This window comes from Staurois parvus, unplaced genomic scaffold (genome assembly GCF_062004578.1).
Source record: "Staurois parvus isolate SC_StPar_1 unplaced genomic scaffold, SC_StPar_1.0 ptg000091l, whole genome shotgun sequence".
NCBI lineage: Eukaryota > Metazoa > Chordata > Amphibia > Anura > Ranidae > Staurois > Staurois parvus.
In genome coordinates this window covers 96608-123904 of record NW_028317887.1, presented here as the reverse complement: position 1 = coordinate 123904, position 27297 = coordinate 96608, and the positions used below count along the sequence as shown (strand labels likewise).

General features: G+C 38.4%; 1 protein-coding gene across 1 annotated transcript in view; it reads left to right on the top strand.

The window, feature by feature from the left end:
• Positions 1-22396, top strand: part of HELQ (helicase, POLQ like) — a 75208-nt gene extending 52812 nt beyond the window's left edge. Inside the window, exons 14-20 of the mRNA XM_089670527.1 lie at positions 3960-4173; positions 4261-4418; positions 6841-6939; positions 9355-9528; positions 14069-14182; positions 14752-14886; positions 21727-22396. Of these exons, the coding sequence (XP_089526653.1) occupies positions 3960-4173; positions 4261-4418; positions 6841-6939; positions 9355-9528; positions 14069-14182; positions 14752-14886; positions 21727-21843 (1011 nt within the window). The 3' untranslated portion in view covers positions 21844-22396. The remainder of the gene's footprint in view (positions 1-3959; positions 4174-4260; positions 4419-6840; positions 6940-9354; positions 9529-14068; positions 14183-14751; positions 14887-21726) is intronic.
• The last annotated feature ends 4901 nt before the right edge of the window (positions 22397-27297 follow it).

Here is a 27297-nt window from a genome sequence, read left to right as displayed (position 1 = left end):
GCTCTCTGCAGATACACTTTTTGCTGTACTGGAATTCTTCTTCTTTTCATTCTTCTTCTTCTTTTCATTCTTCTTCTTCTTCTTTTCATTCTTCTTTTCATTCTTCTTCTTCTTCTTTTCATTCTTCTTCTTCTTCTTTTCATTCTTCTTCTTCTTTTCATTCTTCTTTTCATTCTTCTTCTTCTTTTCATTCTTCTTCTTCTTCTTTTCATTCTTCTTCTTCTTTTCATTCTTCTTCTTTTCATTCTTCTTCTTCTTCTTTTCATTCATCTTTTCATTCTTCTTCTTCTTTTCATTCTTCTTCTTCTTCTTCTTTTCATCTTTTCATTCTTCTTCCTCTTCTTCTTTTCATTCTCCTTCTTCTTCTTTTCATTCTCCTTCTTCTTTTCATTCTTCTTTTCATTCTTCTTCTTCTTTTCATTCTTCTTTTCATTCTTCTTCTTCTTCTTTTCATTCTTCTTCTTTTCATTCTTCTTTTCATTCTTCTTCTTTTCATTCTTCTTCTTCTTCTTTTCATTCTTCTTCTTTTCATTCTTCTTTTCATTCTTCTTCTTCTTCTTTTCATTCTTCTTCTTTTCATTCTTCTTTTCATTCTTCTTCTTCTTTTCATTCTTCTTTTCATTCTTCTTCTTCTTCTTTGCATTCTTCTTTTCATTCTTCTTCTTCTTCTTTTCATTCTTCTTCTTCTTCTTTTCATTCTTCTCATTCTTCTTTTAATTCTTCTTTTCATTCTTCTTCTCATTCTTCTTCTTCTTCTTTTCATTCTTCTTCTTCTTCTTTTCATTCTTCTTCTTCCTTTCATTCTTCTTCTTCTTCTTCTTTTCATTCTTCTTTTCATTCTTCTTCTTCTTTTCATTCTTCTTCTTCTTCTTCTTCTTCTTTTCATTCTTCTTTTCATTCTTCTTCTTTTCATTCTTCTTCTTCTTCTTCTTCTTTTCATTCTTCTTTTCATTCTTCTTCTTTTCATTCTTCTTCTTCTTTTCATTCTGCTTTTCATTCTTCTTCTTCTTTTCATTCTTCTTCTTCTTCTTCTTTTCATTCTTCTTCTTCTTTTCATTCTTCTTCTCCTTCTTTTCATTCTTCTTCTTTTCATTCTTCTTTTCATTCTTCTTCTTCTTCTTCTTTTCATTCTTCTTCTTCTTCTTCTTTTTATTCTTCTTCTTCTTCTTCTTTTCATTCTTCTTTTCATTCTTCTCATTCTTCTTTTCATTCTTCTTCTTCTTCTTTTCATTCTTCTTCTTCTTTTCATTCTTCTTCTTCTTTTCATTCTTCTTCTTCTTTTCATTCTTCTTTTCATTCTTCTCATTCTTCTTTTCATTCTTCTCATTCTTCTTCTTCTTTTCATTCTTCTTCTTCTTTTCATTCTTCTTCTTCTTTTCATTCTTCTTTTCATTCTTCTTCTTCTTCTTTTCATTCTTCTTCTTCTTCTTTTCATTCTGCTTTTCATTCTTCTTCTTCTTTTCATTCTTCTTTTTATTCTTCTTCTTCTTCTTTTCATTCTTCTTCTTCTTTTCATTCTTCTTCTTCCTTTCATTCTTCTTCTTCTTCTTTTCATTCTTCTTTTCATTCTTCTTCTTCTTCTTCTTTTCATTCTTCTTTTCATTCTTCTTCTTCTTCTTTTCTTTCTTCTTTTCATTCTTCTTCTTCTTTTCATTCTGCTTTTCATTCTTCTTCTTTTTCTTTTCATTCTTCTTCTTCTTCTTTTCATTCTTCTTCTTCTTTTCTTTCTTCTTCTCCTTCTTTTCATTCTTCTTCTTTTCATTCTTCTTTTCATTCTTCTTCTTCTTCTTCTTTTCATTCTTCTTCTTCTTCTTTTTATTCTTCTTCTTCTTTTCATTCTTCTTTTCATTCTTCTCATTCTTCTTTTCATTCTTCTTCTTCTTCTTTTCATTCTTCTTCTTCTTTTCATTCTTCTTCTTCTTTTCATTCTTCTTTTCATTCTTCTTCTTCTTCTTTTCATTCTTCTTCTTCTTCTTCTTCTTTTCATTCTTCTTCTTCTTTTCATTCTTCTTCTTTTCATTCTTCTTCTTCTTATTTTCATTCTTCTTTTCATTCTTCTTCTTCTTCTTTTCATTCTTCTTCTTCTTCTTCTTTTCATTCTGCTTTTCATTCTTCTTCTTCTTTTCATTCTTCTTTTCATTCTTCTTCTTCTTTTCATTCTTCTTTTCATTCTTCTTCTCATTCTTCTTTTCATTCTTCTTCTTCTTCTTTTCATTCTTCTTCTTTTCATTCTTCTTCTTTTCATTCTTCTTCTTCTTTTCATTCTTCTTCTTCTTCTTTTCATTCTTCTTCTTCTTTTCATTCTTCTTCTTCTTTTCATTCTTCTTTTCATTCTTCTTCTTTTCACTCTTCTTCTTCTTCTTTTCATTCTTCTTTTCATTCTTCTTCTTCTTCTTCTTCCTCTTCTTCTTCTTCTTCGTCGTGCCCCGTGACTGCCCAAATGAGTGAAGTGTGCGGTGATTCTAAGATCGACGGCACTCATCTGCATGTCATACTGACTGACAGTATTATTTCTCTTCCCCAGCAGACTCCAAGGGCATTTAAATTAAAGGTACAGTGTTCTGCACTAATATAAAGGCTCTCTGAAGCCTAGAAACCCTTTAAATAAGTTAAATTCGCGGCGAATAAATTTGCATCGAATCGAATTTCTCCCGCAAATTCGGCGAATCAGCCGAATCGAATTTTTGAATAATTCGCTCATCTCTATACTGTATATTACCAGTTCTCCAAGGGTATGCAAACTTTTGAGCACAACTATTGTGATAACTTAATTCATTTATATACTGTATATACTTGTGAATGTGTTTCAGTTATCTCTATTTCCATATGAGTGAAAATTGTTTTTTTCCTCTTACAATATAGAAATAATTTGTCATATTTTGCAACATAATCCCCTACATTTACAAAGATAGCTCTTTGTCTGGTTTCATATACTATTAATTCCAAAGTCCAGAAATAAATCTATTCCAAATATGCAGTAAAAGTAAATGTCACAAATACAATTCATTTTGGGGGTCAACAATATACCCCTTTCATCTGGATTTATGATGAATGATAATATATACTGAATTGAGATGGATAAACACAAAGCACACAGTCTATCAGCTACTGGTTTGAATGGACGCTGAAACCAGCTGCTGACAAACTGTGTTTTAACACACACACACGCTTTCACAATTTTTTATCCATACTCAGTGCGATATATTAAAATATACTGTTGGAATCAATGGTGTGGCACTTCAGTCTCAGATTATGTCAGTCACAAACCAGACTGTAGTCTAGATAGCCTTTCCAAATACCATTAGAACTCCTATAATAAGTAAATTCTAGGGTCCCAGCACATGTATTAGGGGCAGCACAATGACTAAATAGTTAGCACTTCCGCCTGCCAGTACTAGAGTCGCTGGTTCGAATCCCAACCATGGCACCACCTGCCTGGAGTTTGCATGTTCTCCCTGTGTCTGCGTGGGTTTCCTCCGGGTACTCCAGTTTCCTCCCACACGCCAAAGACATGCTGGTAGGTTAATTGGTTCCTGTCTAAATTGGCCCTAGTATGTGTATGTATGTGAGTTAGGGACCCCTTGAGGGTTAGGGACTGATGTGAATGTTGCGTAAATTGATGGCGCTATGTAAGTATCTGAAATAAATAAATAAATGTATTACATTTCCCAAAACGATTGTCATGCCCCTCTACCATCACTGGCAACCTCAATAATTCTGCTTCAGGTTCTCCTCACAACCAGTGATGTGACTAAATGCTTAGGCTTGAGTTCTGGGTTCTCCAGGCCGTGGAGGAGAAAGAGCCTAATTTGATGATAGATCTGTTTAAGATCGGTGGAAGTTTCATTAGACAGTGATGTTTTGCTGTGAAATGTACACACTGTACCAGAAGTATTTTATTTTCTCAATATGAACACAATTGTAGATTTCAGAATTAATTTTATTTTTGGTTCTTTTAGATTGCAAGAACAGCTGATGAGATCTACAGCTTTGCATGTTATACTTTTTTCAGTGTACAACAAAAACATTTTTGTAAAGATAAATCACTGTGGGACATAACAAAGGAATCATTAGAAACACTATCAAGCAAAAGCCTTATATGCAGCAAAAGCTGCCTCGACTCAAGTCAGCTTGTGTTTGAGGTTTCAAGACTAGGCCAAGCAACATTTAAAGGTAACCCAACATGTTGCTTTATATGGGCAATTCTTTATTATCCATAACAGAAGTTTATTTGTCTTTAATATTTATATTGTCTTGTAGGTTCCATCGATTTATCTTACAGTGATGTGCTGTACAGTGATCTTATAAAAGGATTAGAAGGCCTAGTACTAAAGAGCCACCTTCATCTTCTGTACTTGGTGACACCGTACGACATGGTAGCCCAGTGCAACCCAGACTGGATGATTTACTTTAGACAGGTGAAATATGATACACACATTTTTAAGTTTATATTTTGTAAATATGTGCTGTCGATCCGAGAACCTGAACTGATTCCAGACCACAAGGCAAGACACTAAATGCTGCAAAAAGAAAAAACGTGTTTTGTAAAAATACTCAAACTATGGACTCTCTCTGAGGTGGAGAGGCGAGGAGGAGACATCACAATTTCCACCTCCTCTAATCAGAGAGCACATTACATTCATGTACAAAATTCTAAGTGTTCTCTAAATGGTAACTGTGAAGAGCAGTGTCTACTACAGGGATTTCCAGCTTCCACAGAAAGGGGCTAAGTATGGATCATGCAAGCATAGATTGGACTAAACTGGACTAATGTAGATATGTAAAAACATGCATACCAGGAATTCAGCATAAAAAGTTAACTCCATTGCCTGGCTGCAATATACCATTCCTGTCAAAACTATGCATGGTATATACAAAGCCAACCAGAACGGGTGTATGATGGCTGACTATATTGCTACTTCAACTCATGGGGACCATAAAATGGGTAAAATTTGTGCCCATTTTCAGTGTTCTCAATGTGCAGTGAAGTACATCGGTTGTAGAATAAGCATTAGGAAGTGCAGCCATAGCAAGAGGTAAATAGCAGAGAGTAGATGTTTGAGTACATGGGATCAAACTCCGAAGCATGTCAAACCCAACCTGCCTTCAGATACTTTCAGAGATTGATGGTTTGTGTTGTTATTCTGTTTCTATCTGACCTGCTTCTAATTTGATTTCACATTGACTTGTAATATATGCAGAAATCCAACACAGCTCAATAATAAATTCTGCTTTTAGCAAAACGTATGTCAAAGAAAATGCAGCAAGTAAACAATGGTCCACCAAATTGAAATTCAAGCTGTCCGAAAACCTGAAATCTTTCCAAAGTCCCAAATCTATCCAAAATGCTTCACAAATAGAGGTTGGGAGCAATAGAAAAAAACAACACTTTACACAAGTCCTAAAGACGGCTGGTTGGGGCACCCAGTTCAGGCAGAAAATTGCAATTCAAAGAAGGACAGTTTTATCAGGGAACTCTAACCTCATAGGATAAGCAGTTAGAAGTGACATGCTACAACATTAATACAGAAGTATCCTATATGTCCCCAAAAGGTTCAGCATCCTAGTTTGATAATACGCAGCTCATGGCAACAGCATTTAGAGCCATGACCATCGAATTCAGTAGTAAAATGGCATTTTTAGGAAGAAGAAAATGTTAGATTTTAGCAGACAATGCAGCTGTCTGTAACATTTTTTTTTAGTATGAAGTGCAAGCTTTGAAGGTGCTTGTGATTCAGAGAATATGCAATATGTTTGTCACCATGTTCACAGAAAGATCATCCATATTTATTCATAATAAAGTAGCCAAACCCTTTGGCCTCATTCAGACAGGCGGTAACACCTGTAGTTCGTGAATGAGCTCCTTGTTTAAACGGCTGAAGCCAATAGGTGGTGCATCCAAGCAGCTCATTCATTTCTGTAGGAACACAGCTGCTTGCCTCCTTTTGACGGCCATGTAGGTGCGCATAAGTGCTGCCTGCATTCGGAGCCACTCAAACACAGTTGCCAGATTGGAATGAGTGGCTCTGTCTGCTCAGCTGCTGCGTCCCCATACAGTAGACGTGAATGGGCTGCTTGCAGGCAGCACCTGGTGGCTGAAGCTGCTTAAACAAGGCACTCATTCATAGACTATATGCGTCAGCGTCTCTCTGAATGAGGCCTTACAGTGTGTTACATGCAGTTTACCACCAATCAAATGAAAGGTGGTATCGTTTCTTTATCAACTATCATTCTTATTAAAGATTTGCCTGTCTATGGGCATCTTTACGCATCCCAGGCATCTAAAGTCTTTGTGTACTTACATTGTAATAAGGTTTGCATAGGTTTCTGAGTTTTGAGAATATATTTTTGATTTAAAAAATTTGATTCTGTTGTTTTTGTGTCAACATTTTTTTATTAATCTACTTTCTAAACATTATTCCTGCTTTAATACTAAACTCTATAGCAAGGACAACTCTCTGTTCTCTAATAGTCTAAAGTCCCTGAGGGTTCCCTCACCTGTGCCCTCATGTTCTCCCCGGGTGCCAGTCTTCAGGCACCTTCATTAGCTGCTGCACGTTGATGTAAGTCCTGCACATGTGCAGAGTCATTAATCCCCACACACATGGGGACTGTGCTGGTGATATAAGCTGAGCTGCTTATGCACAGCTCAGTGCATATGCCTCAGAAAACTGCGAGGAGGCAGGTTGCTGTATTTTATTGCAGAAGAGATATTGCATGTCTCTTCTGCGATAAATAGCCTGCCTACTCGCAAGTTTTTGTAAAAAGCCTTCAGTTCTGCTTTATGCGTAGTCTATCTCATCATAATATTATGTGTAAAATAATATTTTTTTTTTTCAGTTTAATCTGCTTGATCCAGTGGATCAGAAAGTGGCTGGAAATGTAGGGGTGCCAGAAAGTTTTCTTGCACGCAAGGTTTCAGGCCAAAGTGTAAAAAAGGTACTTTTTTTTTTAATAGCATCATGTAGTTGTGTACTATGCATTATTATCCTTTCTTGACTCAAATGCTGTACTTATACTAGGTTGCCTACATAGTTTGCCTTACCTGATGTAATCTATTGCACATCATTACAATACAGAAAGCTAAGGTGCAAACACCATCAGTGGGCTAGCACAAGAAGCAAGGAAGAAGCCTATCACACATGCTGTTAATTTTGGTTGCATGGGTGGGAGGGCAGAATCAGCACAGGGGCAGCATGAAAAGGCTAAATAATAAGGAAAAAATGTACATGTGGATTTAGGCCTAAATAGCACCAGCAGAATTCTTTTACAATCTTTATACCCTTATATATGGGTGTAGGGAAGCATTTCTTTTCTTGGCATAAAACTGACTAAGACAACTGCTAGTATTTATAAGGAAACCTACCTACCCTTTTTACAAAAGATGCAACACTTTAAGGCTTCTTGTCATGCTTTCCTATAATTAAAGCCTAACTGCAGTCAAAATAAAATAACAAAAACCCGCACAAGGCACATTACTTACAGTCAGTATGATGTGTCCCTTGTGTTAATGTCTCCTCTGTAGCTGAAATCCCTCCCCCCTCCCTTTTCTCCGAGGGAGCAGGGACAGGCACTCATTAAGAGTGCTCAACTATGCCTGCCCAGACCAGGCATCAATGGAAGAGTATGTTAGCTAACTGGGGAGACATCAGCACAAGGGACACATCCTACTTTCCCTTGTGCGGAATTTGGTGTTGACTGTAGTTCGAGTTTAATCCTCTTTTTCTTATTCTTGATTTTATGCAGTATTGAAGCAGTTAACTGGAGTAATGCGTAGATCAGCCTTTCTCAACCAGGGTGCCTTCAGGCTTCTTCAGGGGTGCCTTGGTAAATTGCCCAAAAATTGTATACAAGCCAGCAGGTGGATCAATCCTGCCTTTTAGTACACAAAGTCATAAGATTGTATTGTGCACTTTTATAAGCTTCTAGCTGCCAGCATCCTAACAACCAATTATATCATCAGTTGATAAGAAGGATGTTGGGTGCATGCACATCAACCTTGTTTGCCCCTTCCCTGCCCCTCTCCATCAGCACTGGGATCACATTAGCAGAGAAAAGTAGAAAAAATGAGAGAGACACACTGGAATACTAGTCAGTACCAGTGTGCAAAGGTGTATTTGCTTTGGAAGAATAAATCACCTCTAACATTAGGTGTTCTAGATGTGTGAAGAATAGGTTTTTACATTTTAGATTGGGGTGTCTTGAGATTTGGGCAGAATTTTAAAGGGTGCTTTGACTGAAAAAACGTTGAGAAACACTGGCGTAGATTACTTGAAGTAATAAATAATGTCAGGAATTTCATTATATTCAACTGCAGACTGCTTTCAGTTTATGATAAACTGTATGATAACTGTGCTAAAGTGTTATTATGAGGAGCGTTCAAGTCAAACCGGGACTTCTAATCTTACAGGTATAAAAAGGGATGCTAGTGTGATGGTACTACATGCAGTAATAAGGGGCAAATGTGTCCTATTACTGATAGGCGATGTACATGTTTCTGGCAAGTCCAGAGACTGATAATCAAGATGGCAGACAACAGTGTTAGTGTGTACATAGAACAGCGTGTGGTGATGAAGTTTCTTGTGAACGAAGGCAGAAAACCCGCAGATATCTACAGAAGACTTCAAGCACAGTACGGTGATGAGATGCTCAGCCACAGAAGACATTTGAATGGTGTAAATGTTTCAAAGATGGCTGTACATCATGGGTTCCCAGCCCACAGCAGTCATTCCTATGAACATTCAGCATGTGAAATGCCTGATCCTGGATAATCGACGCATAACCTGTCATGAAATTGCACAAGAGACAAACCTTTCTGTGGGAATGGTGCACACAATGATAACGAAATGAAGCAGGCAGTCGTAGGATGGTTCGGGTGTACTGACAAATCCTTCTATGCCGAAGCTGTCCAGGCATTAGTTAAATGCTGGGATAAGTGTATAAATGTAGCAGGGGAGTATATAAAAAAATAAATGTAGTTTCCTCTCCTTGAAATTTGTTCTTTTATTATATAAACTCAAAAGTCCGGGTTTGACTTGCACGCCCCTCTCATATTGGCTGGATTTCTGATGGTTTGTTGGTGCGATGCTTTGCTTCAGATAAATATGATACATACCACAGTATGTATTGCTCTTTTTGAAAACGCATAAATGCTACTGAAAAGAAAATATCTGTTTGTAAGATGATTTTTTTGTTCATAGTATTTGAAAAGTGTTGCTCTTCACATCATATGTTTTCAGTAGGTGCTTACTGTCTTTAAAAGACCTGCTCTGTATTGAATGTTTTGTTTATACATTTCAATATAATTGCAGAAAGCCATAAGACATCCTGTATTGTACTGTCTTCTGATTGTAGAGTGTAGACGACAGAGTGGTGAATCGTCTTTATTTGTCATTCATACTGCATGCCTTGATGAAAGATTTGGACATTTGGTGTGTGTCAGGAAAATATAACATCCCTCGGGGATTTATTCAGAATTTGCTGAATTCATCTGCCTCTTTCTCCTCTTGTGTTCTACATTTCTGTGAGGTAAGTTGATAAACTGTCTTTGTAAATGATAAAACAAATGGTTTAGCATTGTAATGATTGCATTGAATTAAAAATTAAGTAGAAGCCCACTTTAACTTCTTAAAGCAGAACTACAGGCAAAACTTTTTTTCATTTTTGAATAGCACAAGGGAGGACAATAACCTCGTCGGATTTTTTTTCATCATCTGTGTCCCATTGCATAGATTTCCTTCACTTCCTGTCCCAAAGCCAAGCAGGAAGTGAGAGGAAATCCCTACAAAGTAAGGGAATTCCTTAGGGACCCCCAGGTCACCAGAGCATATGTCCCCATTGAAAGATTTCCCCTTTAATATAATACTTTTCTGGGGACAACCCAAAACTTTGGATTTTCTAACGGGGGCACAGACAGTAATAAAAACTGACTGTGTTCTAATCCCTCTCCACTCCACTGTCCAAAATTAAAGAAAAGGTTTTTCCTTTAGCTATACTTTTACATTCTCCATTCTTCACAGCAGTGGTTCAGCAGGGTGTTATAAACATTTCATGGGGCTAGCCCACCTTCTGTGATAGACTGGAAATCTCAAGTTAATATCGTTATCTCCAGGGAAAAACTTTTATTTCAACATAGAAATTGTATTAGAAAATGTTAGATTGTGTGGGGCCCATGGCTGGCTACTCTTGGTTTGGCTCTGCTCCATATGATTGCAAATCGATTGTTTTCCCTATAATTATGTAATTATTGTATACTGTATTTCTAAAATGTGATGACTGGATTTTCTTTGTTCGGTGGGGGTATGGGTGCAAGCTGGAGACATTGGGAAGAAGATGTACTATCTGGTCAATTTGCAATGGTTTATTGCTTCATTTGTTGTAAGTCATATATCCACATTGTGTGGATTTTTTCACTGTATGATCACTGTATTTTGTATGTCTGTGTGTCTGTTGTTGTAAAGAAAAATATTTGTGTTTTTACACAAACTAAAAAAGATCTGATTAAAAAAAAAAAAAAAATATTTCATAGGGGTTTTGTTGACTGCTTACTCTGTAGCATTACCATGACTAGTATCACCATGAAACCACCACCTGCCTGAACACAAACACCAATTTCTGACCCCACCATTTTCATGTTATAGCAAAAATCAAGACTTGTCAAAACGGGTAATATTTTTTCAACCTTAAAGTGAATTTTTTCATTCCCCCAGCAAACATTGTGGTACCTTCATAATCCGCTCCATTAATAGTTTCAAATACAGTCCTTCTTTTCCCCAAAATGTTTAGGCTAAGCAGATTAAAAGGCACTTTTAAACTAAAAACCAAACAGACCGCGCATCAATAAATCATGTATATATATTTACAGCATAAATGCCATTATTAGAAAAGTCACAAATTAGTGAAACAAGTGCATGTGTTTGATTTAATTGCAGTGTCTTGATTCATCAATCATCTCAAAGAGCTCCACTGTGCTCAACAAAGTGCCCCACATGGACTGGAACTCACCCTTAGCCAATGACCATAATCTCCAATGGGCCAGTTGTCTCCAGATCTGGAAAAAAATTATCTGCAATTTCCAATATGATCTAAACTCAGTATAGATCAATCAGCACTTTTTTGCAGATAATTTTTCTCCAGATCTAGAGACAATTGGCTCATTGAGGATTGTCCCTAAAGCGTTACAGACCACTCTAGAGATAGATGGTCATTGGCTAAGGGTAAGTTCCAGTCCATGTGGAGCACTTTGTTGGGCACAGTGGAGCACTTTGAGATGATTAATGGATCAAGACACTGCAATTAAGTCAAGCACATGCACTTGTTTCACTAATTTGGGACTTTTCTAATAATGGCATTTATGCTGAATATATATGCACATGCTTTATTGATGTGTGGTCTGTTTGGTTTTTATTTTATATGTATCGTGGCACACAACACAATTATAGGACTGCTGCAAGAGTTTTTTATTTTGTTTTTGCATCCCTATTATTGCACGTCCATTAGCGCATGAGCACCTTTGTTAATAGAAGGCACTTTTACTTTCTCAAAAGTCCAGATTTCTGTGTCTTGGAAGACTCACACTAATGGAGATTTTGTTCACTGTTTAGCTGAATAGTTCATATTTATCAGCCAGTCTCTAAACAGGCTGCTTTAAAAGATAACTGTACTTTTTAGTACAGTTATTCTTAAAATTCAGTTCAGTTTACAAGTCCTCCGCTTACCTGTCCAAAAGCCACAGAGATCTATGCTGTGGGGCTACTGCATACCACACAGGCTTTCCACTGAAAGTCTCCATGCTGGTGTCTGCAAGCACAGTAGAATTCCTGTTCATTCCTATATAAAGTCAATTGATCACTGTGTCCAAAAACTAACTATGCCCTTCTTATAAGAATTAATGGGGATTCTACTGCACATGTGGCCCTAACGTGAAGATCTCAGTGAATTGTAGACAGGTAAGTGGAGGACCTACTGGGGATGGGAGACCTACATTTTAAGTATATCTGCACCAAATGACCTTTAAGCGTAGCAGCAGAAAAGTGTTGTACCATGTTAGCCTTCAACAAAGTAAAAGGTTGGTGAAACCATTTATTCACTGTCTAGATTGTAGTGCAAGCTTTCCAGACATGTAGGCCTGTTAAAGCAATATGAAGTAGTATTAAGGAGCATGCATTTTTTTCACATAATTACATTTTTATGTAATAAAAATGCTTGTTTCTTACTATCAGTTCTTATTTTCTGAAGAAGAGCCAGTGCGCCTTGAAAGCTTGCACTACATTTAGTTAGTCAATAAATGGTATCACCCTAAATACCCAGTGCCCAACCTGTGGCTCTGGGACCGCATGTAGTCCCTTGGCTCTTTTTGTGTGAACCTCTAGGGCCTTGCAGACACTAACATTTGTTTCCCTATTGCCCTGTTATAGCAGTAATTTCTAGTAGTCGTATGTAATATGTCTCCTTATGAAGCATGTCCTCAGACTCCAACAACTCCTATAGCATGTTCACAGTCTCTGACAGACTCTTGCAGTATGTCAGCAGTCTCTGACCATCTCTTGTGTCATGTCTGCAGTTCGTGACCATCTCTCATATCAATTCTGCAATCTCTGACCATCTCATATACCATGTCTGCAGTCTCTGACCATCTTTTTTTATCATGTCTGCAGTTTGTGACCATCTCCTATACCATGTCAACTGTTTTTGACCATCTCCTATATTATGTTCACAGTCTCTGACTATCTCTGGTATCATGCTTATAGTCTTTGACTATATCCTTTTGTGTGTCTGCTGTCTCTGACACTGAATATTCACTGAATTTTCTGGGCAGTTCTTTGATGATGTTAAGGGCCACTCTTGAGGCCCACATTATCAAGAAATTTGGCAACCACTGCCCTAAATCCAAACTTTTACCAATGTCCTTTAAGCAACACAGATCTGGTGATTCCACTGTATTATGTCCTTCTGCTCATAACTGACAGGAGGGGTACCAGTCATGGGTTGCTGCTGATGTTGCCCATCTTTACTATTCTGAGATGGTCTTTTGCACACCACTGTTGTAAAGAATGGTTATTTGAGCAGTTTGCTTTCTGTCAGCATAAAGAAATCTAGCAATTCTGTGTAGACCTCAGAGCCTTCTTCGGTACCAACAATTATTTCATAGCCAGGGACAATTAGGCCTTGTTCGCATGGGTGTACTTAAGAATACACCTGTGTGAGGGCCATGTTTGCCTGCACAGGGGTACACATGTGTTCCATGCACCCCAGCACAGGCAGTCCCATTCATGTTCATTGGGATGCAGCAATGGCATGGACACAGCCACTGCTCCCAATTTGGGTCCCCAAATGCACAAAGTGTGCGTTCTGGGACCCACACTCACCCAGCTGTTAATATGGGAGCAATGGCTGTGTCCGTTCAGCCACTACTTCCCAAATGCATGAATTGGAGAGTCTGCACAGTATTGTTTTATTTGTTATAATACTTATCAAAATATTGATTTCTAGTGTTCAGTCATTTTTTTTTCTGAGACAGAGGATGGTGTCCTGTTTTTTGTCTTTGTTAAAAAAAGGAGATCAAAGAGAAGTGTTTTCACTGACAACGATCACTATTTCAATGGTCTTGTTTTTATTGAAAGTAAAAATATGTTCCTAGTTTTTTTTAAGCTGAAATGAAACTTTTTTGAAAAAGACTGCAAGCAGGTAGCTCTTTATTGCAGAAGACAAGCTATCTCTCCTCTGCAGTACCGCACACTTACCTGCCCGCTCACAGTCTTCTATTGAATGCACACTGAGCTGCGCATGCCTGACTGTGTCGGAATGACTGACTCCTGTGTGCATGAATGGGTTGGTGTCCTTCCTTGCTGGCCTGAAAACTGGTAAGCAGATATAGCCTAGAAGAACATATGACAGCAGGTGGAAGGTGAGTATTTTTAAGAGTTTAGTTCCACATTAACGCAGTGCCTCAAACTGATTTGTCCCTGTTTTTATACAAGATATATCATATGCCTTTGGAAATATGTTGTGCGTGTTCATTTTATTTTAAACTTATTGAAGAGTGGTTTCTGTTTTGTGCTCAATAAAGGAGTTGGATGAATTCTGGGCATATAAAGCCCTTCTTCAGGATTGCACCAAAAAATTGAGTTACTGTGTAAAAGCAGAACTAATACCCCTAATGGAAGTGGCTGGTGTTTTGGAGGTAAGCAAAATGAACATTTGTATTCAGCTGTCATTAAAAAAAAATCACAAGCCTTCTGTTTTTTTTACAGTAACAGGTAGTCCAGAGATCCCTGAGACACCTCTGGTTCAGTGGTGCTTTAATCCAACTTAATGATAACAGTGGCCAAACAGTAATAATATCCTACATAATGTCCTGGGGAATTCAATTATAAAAATCTTGAGTTTATCAAGTCAAGCTATACTAAAACGCCTTCTGCCCCCTGAACCTTTTAAGGGTAAGGTCATGCATCATACCAGGGGACCAGCAGCAATGTGCAAGAGGGGTGGGCCACAGGTCAACGTGCAGAGCTTGTACATTCATGCATCTATTTCATTTATGCTCACATTTTGCAAAGTATGCCGTGAAGACAAGTGTACTTTGAACTGTGTATACTATATCATATTGGTTTGTTGTATAATAATGTCTACTTTTGAAGTATTAGGAATATGTATTTTTTATTAAGGTGGTAGAAAACTGAAAAATGGTTTCTCCAGCATGTAATGTTAAGTTTTACAAAGTAATAATGTGCCATGTTTTTTGTTCAATAGGCCCGGGCCAAACAACTTTACAATGCAGGTTATACCACTCTTGCACATTTGGCTAATGCTGATCCACAACTGATGGTTAAAAGCATTGAACATTTGTCAAAACGCCAGGCAAACCAGATTATTAGCTCAGCAAAGGTGAGAAGTGTCATGTGTCCTTATGCATGAATGCGATACATATTTAGATGTTAAGAATATATCTTATCGTAGATAAGAGTATTCATAAGTCAGAATTTATTTTGAGTTTTGCATTGAATACATGAATAATGTGGATGCATAAGACACAAGGAGCAGTGATTTGGATCAATTAAAATTCTTATGTTCAGTTATCTGACTTCAGTACATGAAAATGAAGAATGCTTTGGGTAAATGCATTTTGCGTTTCAGCTATTTTGCATGTAAAGATTTAATGAATAAGGCTGAATCTCATAGCCTATTTATATTAGACAGTATACTGCTGATAGACAGTCTGTGATCTCATACATGGCGATGGAGGATTTTAACAGGTTATATGTCTGGCTGGGTCTGAATCACAGAATTGAAACATACATTTATTTATTTATTTCAGGTACTTATATAGCGACGTCAATTTATGCAACGCTTTACATATATGTTGTACATTCACATCAGTCCCTAACCCTCAAGGGGCGTACAATTTAAGGTCCCTAACTCACATTCATATATACACATACTAGGACCAATTTAGACAGGATCTAATTAACCTACCAGCATGTCTTTTGAGTGTGGGAGGAAACCGGAGTACCCGAAGGAAACCCACGCAAGCACAGGGAGAACATGCAAACTCCAGGCAGGAGGTGCCGTGGTTGGGATTTGAACCAATGACCCCAGTACTGCCAGGCGGAAGTGCTAACCATTTAGCCACTGTGCTGCCCTCATGGTGTAAGGTCCCTTTCACACAGGGCAGACTCGTCAGTGGATCTGCTTGTCAGTGGGGGGTCTGCACACTGATTGCCGCTGAGCAAGCGGACGACAGGTCCGTGTCCACTCCGCTTATGCAGAGTGGACACTGACATAGCCCGCTGTCCTCTATGGGCTGTCAGATCGGTTTCCATTTGGCTGTCATCCGATCCACCAGAAAGATGAGGAATGGATCTCTGTCCATCTGTTTTTAGCAGACAGGATTGGATGCAGAATGGTGTCCATTTACACCTGCCACTCAATATAGAGCAATGGAGCATGCGACCAGGTCCACTTGAAAAACGAGGCGGACCCGATCAGTTCGCTCCTGTGAAAGGGGCCTAAATGGGTGTCAGAATTCCTCATCTCAATAGCAGCCTACATGTTTTTTCATGACAGGTGTACTTTAACCCTTTCACTGCCAGTCCTTACGCTCCACTTTTATACTTAGGTGGCTTGACCATTTTTGCAACTTTTCCATTGCTTTTTTATTTTTTTCCCTTACAGCTTACAGTTTATGAAAGAAACCCCCCCCCCCCCCAAACCATACATTTTATGAAACCAAAGGACCAGTAGAATAAAAAGAAGGTGCTACTGATTTTTTTTTAGGCCTCATGATATTTGTGCAAATGTTTATCAAAACAAAATCTTTGCTAAAAATACACGCAAATCCATATTCACAGACGCAAACACAGCAAAACTTAAAACATTTCTGCTAAATTCATATTAAATATAAAAGTTAAAACTGAGTTAGTACATAACAAATATTTGTAAATTAAAAAATTGTGCCTTTTTTATGAAATGTAGACACCTGTAAATAAACACAATTTACTCTAAAAATCTGAGGTTATCATTTTTCCCTTACAGTTTTCATTGTTTGTAAAAGACCCCCCAAACCACACATTCTCTGAAAGCACATGACCTATAGAATAACAAAAAAAAAAAAGATGCCACTGATTTTTTAGGCCCTGCAATAGTTATGCAAATGTTTATTTAATCGCTATTCATACACTAGAAATCATTATTAGTGCTCTTAAACAAAGAGAAACGTGGGGAGAATAGTCACTATACTGGGGGGGGCACCTTTGGGGGAATAGCTCTGATTAGCAGATTGTCATTTGCTGCTCAGAGCTAATGTTTTGTTCAGCAGATAGGTTCTGCTATAGGATCATGGTCACTGACCAAGAGCAAATAGCAGAATGGGGAAATGTCAGATCTATATGGGGTTACGGTCCTATCCAGCTGGAAGCAGTGCTGTAGATTCATACGCTGTACAGTCCTGGCTACAAAATGGTTAAAGCTGATTTCCAGGTAAACAGCTAATACACTGTTGTAATACATCTAAGGGAGCTATTTTACCTGCCAGTGAATTATTTCTGTCCATTGTCCAAGACCTGAGAGTTACAAAGTACTACTATACAGGCGAGACAGGTTACTGACCTTTATTCTTGCTCTACTGCAGTTCACCTATACATTGGTCTTCTGATGCTTTTTCACTGTTCATTCAGCTCATCCCTCTGCTTACTCTGCTCTCTCCTCCTGTCAACATTTCATTATCATTATTGAGCATGCAGCATACCTGATTGAATCCCTGCCCTGCCCCTCCTGTAAAGAGCATTAGAGGAGTCTGTAAACAAACCAGACTAATAAACTAATTGTGTTTAAAAAAATGTGTTTATATATTTCTTAAAGTTACCCTTTCACAAAGAGTAATTCATCAACACTGTTTTTAACCCTAGATTGACACTACAAAAAGTATTGGTTTCCCAGTGGACTTTGGTGGGAGGGGGGTGGGTGCGCAAGAGCTTGTGCGTGCAGCAGTGTTCGGCAGCATGAGCACTTTGGAAGGTGAATAATATAAACAGCATTATTTTAACAACAAATAAATACAGCCAACACATTAATAAATCACAAACAATAAATAGGGTAGCAAGATTAACTGGTATTTTTAAATAAAGCAACCTGGAATTCAAGTATACATAACACTGTTCAGAGATCTAAGGTGAGCCTAAAAGTGCCAAAGGTAACACTGCTATTGCTGTGTGTGTGCATCATTTATATATATATACAGTTGCAAGAAAAAGTATGTGAACCCCTTGGGATTATGTGGAGTTTTGCATGAATTGGGCATAAAATGTGCTCTGAACGTCATCTAAGTCACAACAATAGAAGAACACAGTCTGCTGAACATAATACTACACAAACATTAGATGTTGCCATGGTTTAATTGCACATAACATGTAAACATTCACAGTGCAGGGAGGAAAAAGTATGTGAACCTTTGGACTTAATAACTGGTTGACCCTCCTTTGGCAGCAATAACCTCAACCAAAATTTTCCTGTAGTTGCAGATCAGACCTGCAGAACGATCTGGAGTAATTTTGGACCACTCCTCTTCACAAAACTGTTTCAGTGTAGCAATATTCTTGGGATGTCTGGTGTGAATCGCTCTCTTAAGGTCATGCCACAGCATTTCAATCGGGTTGAGGTCAGGACTCTGACTGGGCCACTCCAGAAGGCGTATTCTGTGCTGTTGCAGCCATTGTTTTGTTGAATTACTTGTATGCTTTGGGTCATTGTCCTGTTGCATCACCCATCCTCTGCGGAGCTTCAGTTGGCAGACAGATGGTCGTACGTTTTCCTGCAAAATGTCTTAATAAACTCTGGAATTCATTTTCCCATCAATGACAACAATCCGTCCAGGCCCTGAGGCAGCAAAGCAGCCCCAAACCATGATGCTCCCTCCGCCATGTTTCACAGTGGGGATGAGGTTTTGATGTTGGTGTGCTGTGCCTTTTTTTCTCCACACATAGTGTTGTGTGTTCTTCCCAAACAACTCAATCTTGGTTTCATCTGTCCACAGTATATTTTGCCAGTAGTGCTGTGGAACATCCAGGTGCTCTTTTGCAAACTTCAAACGTGCTGCAATATTCTTATTGGACAGCAATGGCTTCCTCCGTGGTGTCCTCCCATGTACTCCATTCTTGTTTAATGTTTTCCTTATTGTAGATGTGTCAACAAAAATGTTAGCATGTGCCAGAGATTTCTGTAAGTCTTTAGCTGACATTCTGGGATTCTTCTTTACCTCATGCAGCATTCTGCGCTGTGCTCTTGCAGTCATTTTTATAGGACGACCACGTCGAGGAAGAGTAGCAACAGTGCTAAACTTTCTCCATTTGTAGACAGTCTGTCTTACCGTGGACACATGAACATCAAGGCTTTTGGAGATACTTTTGTAACCCTTTCCAGCTTCATGCAAGTCAACAATTCTTGATTGTAGGTCTTCTGAGATCTCTTTTCTGCAAGGCATGGTTCACATCAGACAGTGCTTCTTGAAACCAGTAAACCTAAAACAGGTGTGTGTTTTTTAAGGGCAGGACAGCTGTCAGCACCACATCCAATATCATCACACTGATTGGAGTCAAGGTTGGCTCACTCCTGGCTCCAATTAGCTCTGGGAGAAGTCATTAAGCTAGGGCCTCACATACTTTTTCCTCCCTGCACTGTGAATGTTTACATGTTATGTGCAATTAAACCATGGCAACATCTAATGTTTGTGTAGTATTATGTTCAGCAGACTGTGTTCTTCTATTGTTGTGACTTAGATGACATTCAGAGCACATTTTATGCCCAATTCATGCAAAACTCCACGTAATCCCAAGGGGTTCACATACTTTTTCTTGCAACTGTATATATATATATATATATATATATATATATATATATATATATATACAGTTGTGTTCAAAATAAGAGCAGTGTGTTGAAAAAAGTGAATAAAGCTCAAAATCCTTCTAATAGCTTTTATTTCCATACACACAAATGCATTGGGAACACTACACATTCTATTCCAAATCAAAACATGAAGAAAAATATATCAAATTGGTGTTGTTCCTCTAAAAAAAATTTAAGAAAAGTGAATATTAGACTGTTCAAAAAAATAGCAGTGTTTGTATTCTTCTTTACAAACTCAAACATTCACTATATAAACTGAAAAATGTTTGAAGATTTTGCTTTCCTTTGAATCACTTAATGAATATTTAGTTGTATAAGCACTGTTTCTGAGAACTGCTGTACATCTGTGTTGCATGGAGTCAACCAACTTCTGGCACCTGTGAACAGGTATTCCAGCCCAGGATGATCGGACTACATTCCACAGTTCTTCTCTATTTCTTGGTTTTGCCTTAGAAACTGTATTTTTGATGTCACCCCACAAGTTTTCTATTGGATTAAGATCCGGGGATTGGGCTGGCCACTTCATAACGTCAATCTTGTTGGTCTGGAACCAAGATATTCCACGTTTACTGGTGTGTTTAGGGTCTTTGTCTTGTTGGAACACCCATTTCAAGGGCATTTCCTCTTCAGCATAAGGCAGCATGACCTCTTCAAGTATTCTGATGTATTCAAACTGATCCATGATCCATGGTATGCCATAAATAGGCCCAACACCGTAGTATGAGAAACATCCCCATATCATGATGCTTGCGCAACCATGCTTCACTGTCTTCACAGTGTACTGTGGCTTGAATTCAGTGTTTGGGGGTCGTCTGACAAACTGTCTCCGGCCACTAGACCCAAAAAGAACAATCTTACTTTCATCAGTCCACAAAATGTTGTGCCATTTCTCTTTAGGCCAGTCAATGTGCTCTTTGGCAAATTGTAACCTCTTCAGACCTCTTCTCTTTTTTTCAACAGTGGGACTTTGCGGGGGCTTCTTGCAGATAGCTTGGCTTCACATAGGCGTCTTCTAATTGTAACAGTACTCACAGGTAACTTTAGACCTTCTTTGATCTTCCTGGAGCTGATTGTTGGCTGAGTCCTTACCATTTTGGCTATTCTTCTATCCATTCGAATGGTAGTTTTTTGCTTTCTTGCACGTCTTTCAGGTTTTGGTTGCCATTTTAAAGCATTTGCGATCATTTTAGCTGAGCAGCCTATCATTTGCTGCACTTCTTTATATGTTTTCCCCTCTCCAATCAACTGTTTAATCAAGATACGCTGTTCTTCTGAACAGTGTCTGGAACGACCCATTTTCCTCAGAATTTCAGAGAGAAATGCACTGTAACCAGCAAGTACAACATTTGCTGCCTTCCTTCCTTAAATAAGGGCAATAATTGCCACCTGTTTTTCAAAGAATGACTGACCTCACTAACAGAACTCCACACTGCTATTATTTTGAACATGCCCCTTTCAATTAGTGATTCAATTACACAGAATCAGCAGCATGCATGTCATTACTGTTGGGTCTGTTGTATTTCTATTACTCTGCTACACCTGCTAGTAAATTATTTGCCATGTAGAAATATCATTTCTACCAAAAACAGTGATTGATCAGGTTAGTGATGTCTGACTGCTATTATTTTGAACACAACTGTGTATATATATATATATATATATATATATATATATATATATAGTGACTGTATAGTATCTGTTAAAGTGGACGTTTGAGCTAAACCTATATAATGCTCCCACTCCTCTTCTAACTCTTATAATAACTAACCTTTAAAAGGAAAATGCATATTCTTACATATTCTCAGGACGCTCTGGAGCTGGTCACTTGATCTCCTCAGTGGTTGGCTTCAGGGGAGAGCAGAGACAATTGCTGCAATACCTGGGTGGTGACGCCGCCTATAGACTTACTATGGGGTATCCATTTCCCGCTGTCCATTCTTTAGTAGCCGATCACGTGACTAGACCCAATTGCCCAGAGAATAGGTAAGTATACACATCTTTCTTCTACAGCACGAGTGTCAAACTGGTGGCCCTCCAGCTGTTGCCAAACTACAAGTCCCATGAGGCATTGCGAGAGTGACAGTTACAAGCATGACTTTCAAAGGTAGAGGCATGATGGTACTTGTAATTTCACAACAGCTGGAGGGCCGCCAGTTTGATGCCCCTGCTCTACAGGATGGTTAGAATAGGAGTTGGCATAGGGGTGGAAGCAGATTTAATATTAGTTAGATTTAGCATGGACCTCCACTTTAAGTATTATTCCAGGCAGTTAATTCTTGGTGCTAATTTAATGTGTAATAATCCTGCCTTTGCTTCCTTCTTAAGATGTTATTGAATGAGAAAGCTGAAGCTCTCCAAGAGGAAGTGGAAGAACTTCTTCGTCTACCTGCAGACCTCCCGTCGCTTATTACAGAAAATGAAAATGTTCAGACAATTGAATAAATGTATTGCTGGACATATTTTTATATTATATTAATTTATTGACTAAATGAATTCAGACAGTAATAAACTAAATGTACTTTATTTTTTTAAGAAATTGTTCAGTTTTTCAATCCGTTTCACTAACTATTGAGCTACGAATTTCCTTATAATGTGCTTATAATTGTGTATACGGGGAAAGTAATTTAAAAGAGCTCTCAATAGATGGAGCAGTTACTAATCAACAATGAAAACTGACCTTCCATGATTTCTGTACATCTGACATCACGTACAGTATACGCTACAATTCCTATATGTTTACATTTTAACTTTTATTGGACATTGCCTCTGATTATGAACCATGTCCAGTATGTCTGCTGAGGTCTGTGTTATATATGCCATTCTATACTACTTCTTTACAGCACACATTTCTTACCTGTGAGTACCTGTGATTTTATTGTCACTATTGTGCCTCTAGTGTCACTGATTTGATTTTTGCTGTGAAATTTATATGTACCTTCCTTCCAAACAGACATTGGCAATATATATCATTTTTAATAAAACCACTCAAACCAAATGCAGATCTGGGATTTCAGCTGTCCTAAAAAATGCCTTATCTAGCACTGGAATGTCCACAATGCAGCACATACTCTTTGGAAAAAGACTTCTACATAAAATATATCCTAAAATGATGCATTTGTAGATTATGCACATTCATCATTGGGTGGAAGGTCAGGTTCTGACTCCCAATAATTGCCTGCTTCTCAGAAGTGGACAATGTTCATCAGCGTCTTGACCAGGCAGAGTTGCCTCTGGATCAGGATAAGTTGCCCATGTTATTGGACGCAGTATTCTCTGATATGTAATACTCTTCTCCATTGAAGGTTTGGGTCCATAAACCATCCTCCTGTGGGATTTTCCTCTGCATCTAGAAGACTTATTTTTAGGAAGGTGAGTCTATGGGGTTCACATCCTGTACCTCTTTGGTCAGTTGAGTGCATATGTAGCCACAGCCATTCTTTTGCAGCCTACTGCTTCTTGGTACATACTTGTGTTGAAGGGGTTACTTGTGTTGCTGCCTCTTTAGGCAGTCTCCTTAAATTTAGCAATTTTACTTTGTCCTTTTTGTTCTCCAGAAACCACTTTTCCAACCTATCAATGAGATTCTCTTGCTTCCATTAATTAAAAAGTGGTCTTCAGCTTTGCCATCTCTTCATTCAGAAGGCTTCTGGAGCTGGGAGCCTTGTCTTCCATTTTCTTCATAAGGATACTGTAGTTTTGAGACATCCTTTTTGCCTAAGGTCATGTTCTTCCACCTTAGTGATGACATTGTTCTTACTTTCCTTTGTTCTGTGCTCCTTCATCCAAAGCAAATTTGTTTCATGTAGTGTGAGCTGTCACAGGGGCGGACTGACCATTTGGAAACTCGAGCACTGCCCAAGGGCCCAGGGTCAGTAGGGGGCCCCATGAGATGCCACTGGTACCTTTTTCATAGGCTTTTTTGAGTTTGGGCAAGGACACAGGGACCCCATGATCCCCTATTGCTCGGGGGCCCCAAGAGTTGTCAGTCCGCCCCTGTGTCAGAGTTTACCTTACTGCTACAGCTTCCTTTAGGAAAACCAATTCTTTGTTTACCATTCAAAAGGGGCTCAAGTTTTAGTGAAGCCAACTCCACATAGATTCACTAAATTTTAAAGTTTATGACATTTAAACATTACTCAGTAGTGTCACGATCGCAGCATCAGACCCCAGACCTTCTCACCAAACTCGTGACCGAAGGGCTAGCCAATCTAAAACCGCGATGTGACGTGCGTAACAATGCCACACCCAGCTGCACCCTGCACAACGATTTTCCAGCTAATGGGTACCGATCGATGTGCCAACAGCCTGAATCAATTGTTACTGGGTCAGATTAATTACGCAATTAACCCCTTCACACTGCCACCACCTCCTTTTTGTTCAGAGAAAGAGGAAACTCGCAATATCACTATAACACTACAATAATTGAAATAATCGTCCGCGTAACCGGTCATTGACACAGGATGGTTATACAGAGTTAAACCAACAGTAGCGTCTCTTTAAAGGCAGGGATTCGTAAATTGCAATTAAGAGCTATAAAAAACAGTTGAACACTTTCAGAAAGAAAGATTTATTACTAAAAGGGTCAAACAGGTGCAATAAAAATATTTACAGAGAAGATGTAACAAAGATATATATATATATATATATATATATATATATATATATATATATATACACAGTGGGGATCGAAAATTTGTATTAATGTGCATAAAGAAGCCAAGGAAAGATGGAAAAATCTCCAAAAGGCATTACATTACAGATTAGACATTCTTATAATATGTCAACAACAGTTAGATTTTATTTCCATCATTTACACTTTCAAAAGAACAGAAAGCAAAAAAATGGCGTCTGCAAAAAAATGGGCACCTGCAGAATTTATAGCATGCACTGCCCCCTTTGCCAAGCTGAGACCTGCCAGTGTCATGGATTGTTCTCAATCATCGTCTGGGAAGACCAGGTGATGTCAATCTCAAAGGTTTTAAATGCCCAGACTCATCTGACCTTGCCCCAACAATCAGCACCATGGGTTCTTCTAAGCAGTTGTCTAGAAAACAGAAACTGAAAATAGTTGACGCTCACAAAGCTGGAGAAGGCTATAAGAAGATAGCAAAGCGTTTTCAGATGTCAATATCCTCTGTTCAGAATGTAATTAAGAAGTGGCAGTCATCAGGAACAGTGGAAGTTAAAGCAAGATCTGGAAGACCAAGAAAAATATCAAAACTGAACAGCTCGCAGGATTGTGAGAAAAACAATTCAAAACCCATGTTTGACTACACGATCCCTCCAGAAAGATCTGGGAGACACTGGAGTTGTGGTACACTATTCCACTATAAAGAGATACTTGTACAAATATGGTCTTCATGGAAGAGTCATCAGAAGAAAACCTCTTCTACGTCCTCACCACAAAAATCATCGTTTGAACTTTGCAAATGAACATATAGACAAGCCTGATGCATTTTGGAAACAAGTTCTGTGGACCGATGAGGTTAAAATTGAACTTTTTGGCCGGAATGAGCAAAGGTACGTTTGGAGAAGAAGGGGCACAGAATTTAATGAAAAGAACCTCTGTCCAACTGTTAAGCATGGGGTTGGATCAATCATGCTTTGGGGTTGTGTTGCAGCCAGTGGCACAGGGAACATCTCACGAGTAGAAGGAAAAATGGATTCAATAAAATTTCAGCAAATTTTGGATGGTAACTTGATGCCATCTGTGAAAAAGCTGAAGTTAAAGAGAGGATGGCTTCTACAAATGGATAATGATCCTAAATAGAGATGAGCAAATCGAACCAGGTGAACCGGAATTCGATACGAATTTCAGGAAAAATTTGATTCGCGGCGAATCCGAATATTTGCCTACTTCGGGTGCGCGAATCGAATTTTTCCCGATCAGCCGGCAAAAGTGTCCCTGCAGAGAGCTCCGCTATTTCTGACATTTCTCTGACAGTTCCTTCACATGTACAGCGGTTGAAACATTGTATCTATTAGTTTCCATTTAGGATACAGATGTTTCAACCGCTGTACATGTGAAGAAGCTGTCAGAGAACTGTCAGAAATAGAGGAACTCTGCACATACACTTTTTGCCGGTTTGGAATTCTTATTTTCATCCTACTTCTTCTTCTTCTTCATCCTCAGAAGAAGAAGAGGATGAGGATGAAGAAGAAGTAGGATGAAAATAAGAATAATTCCAAGCCGGCAAAAAGTGTATGTGCAGAGTTCCTCTATTTCTGACAGTTCTCTGACAGCTTCTTCACATGTACAGCGGTTGAAACATCTGTATCCTAAATGGAAACTAATAGATACAAATTGTATCTATTAGTTTCCATTTAGGATACAGATGTTTCAACCGCTGTACATGTGAAGAAGCTGTCAGAGAACTGTCAGAAATAGAGGAACTCTGCACATACACTTTTTGCCGGCTTGGAATTATTCTTATTTTCATCCTACTTCTTCTTCTTCTTCATCCTCATCCTCTTCTTCTTCTGAGGATGAGGATGAAGAAGAAGAAGTAGGATGAAAATAAGAATAATTCCAAGCCGGCAAAAAGTGTATCTGCAGAGCTCCTCTAAGTGTATCTGCAGAATAGAGGAGCTCTGCAGATACACTTTTTGCCGGCTTGGAATTAATCTTATTTTCATCCTACTTCTTCTTCTTCCTCTTCATCCTCTTCTTCTGAGGATGAGGATGAAGAAGAAGTAGGATGAAAATAAGAATAATTCCAAGCCGGCAAAAAGTGTATCTGCAGAGCTCCTCTAAGTGTATCTTCAGAATAGAGGAGCTCTGCAGATACACTTTTTGCCGGCTTGGAATTAATCTTATTTTCATCCTACTTCTTCATCCTCATCCTCATAAGATGAGGATGAGGATGAAGAAGAAGTAGGATGAAAATAAGAATAATTCCAAGCCGGCAAAAAGTGTATCTGCAGAGCTCCTCTATTCTGAAGATACACTTAGAGGAGCTCTGCAGATACACTTTTTGCCGGCTTGGAATTATTCTTATTTTCATCCTACTTCTTCTTCATCCTCATCCTCTTCTTCTTCTTATGAGGATGAAGAAGAAGAAGTAGGATGAAAATAAGATTAATTCCAAGCCGGCAAAAAGTGTATCTGCAGAGCTCCTCTAAGTGTATTTGCGGAATGTCATTTATGGAAAAAAATAGATACAATGTTTCAACCGCTGTATGGAATGAATGTCCCAGAACTGTCAGAAATAGACTATTTCTGACAGTTCTGGGACATTCCCTCCATACAGCGGTTGAAACCGCTGTATGGAGTGAATGTCCCAGAACTGTCAGAAATAGTCTATTTCTGACAGTTCTGGGACACTCACTCCATACAGCGGTTGAAACATTGTATCTATTTGTTTCCATAAATGGATCCATTTATGGAAACAAATAGATACAATGTTTCAACCGCTGTATGGAGTGAGTGTCCCAGAACTGTCAGAAATAGACTATTTCTGACAGTTCTGGGACATTCACTCCATACAGCGGTTGAAACATTGTATCTATTTTTTTCCATAAATGACATTCTGCAGATACACTTAGAGGAGCTCTGCAGATACACTTTTTGCCGGCTTGGAATTATTCTTATTTTCATCCTACTTCTTCTTCTTCTTCTTCTTCTTCATCCTCATCCTCTTCTTCTTCTTATGAGGATGAAGAAGAAGAAGTAGGATGAAAATAAGAATAATTCCAAGCTGGCAAAAAGTGTATCTGCAGAGCTCCTCTAAGTGTATTTGCAGAATGTCATTTATGGAAAAAAATAGATACAATGTTTCAACCGCTGTATGGAGTGAATGTCCCAGAACTGTCAGAAATAGCCTATTTCTGACAGTTCTGGGACATTCACTCCATACAGCGGTTTCAACCGCTGTATGGAGTGAATGTCACAGAACT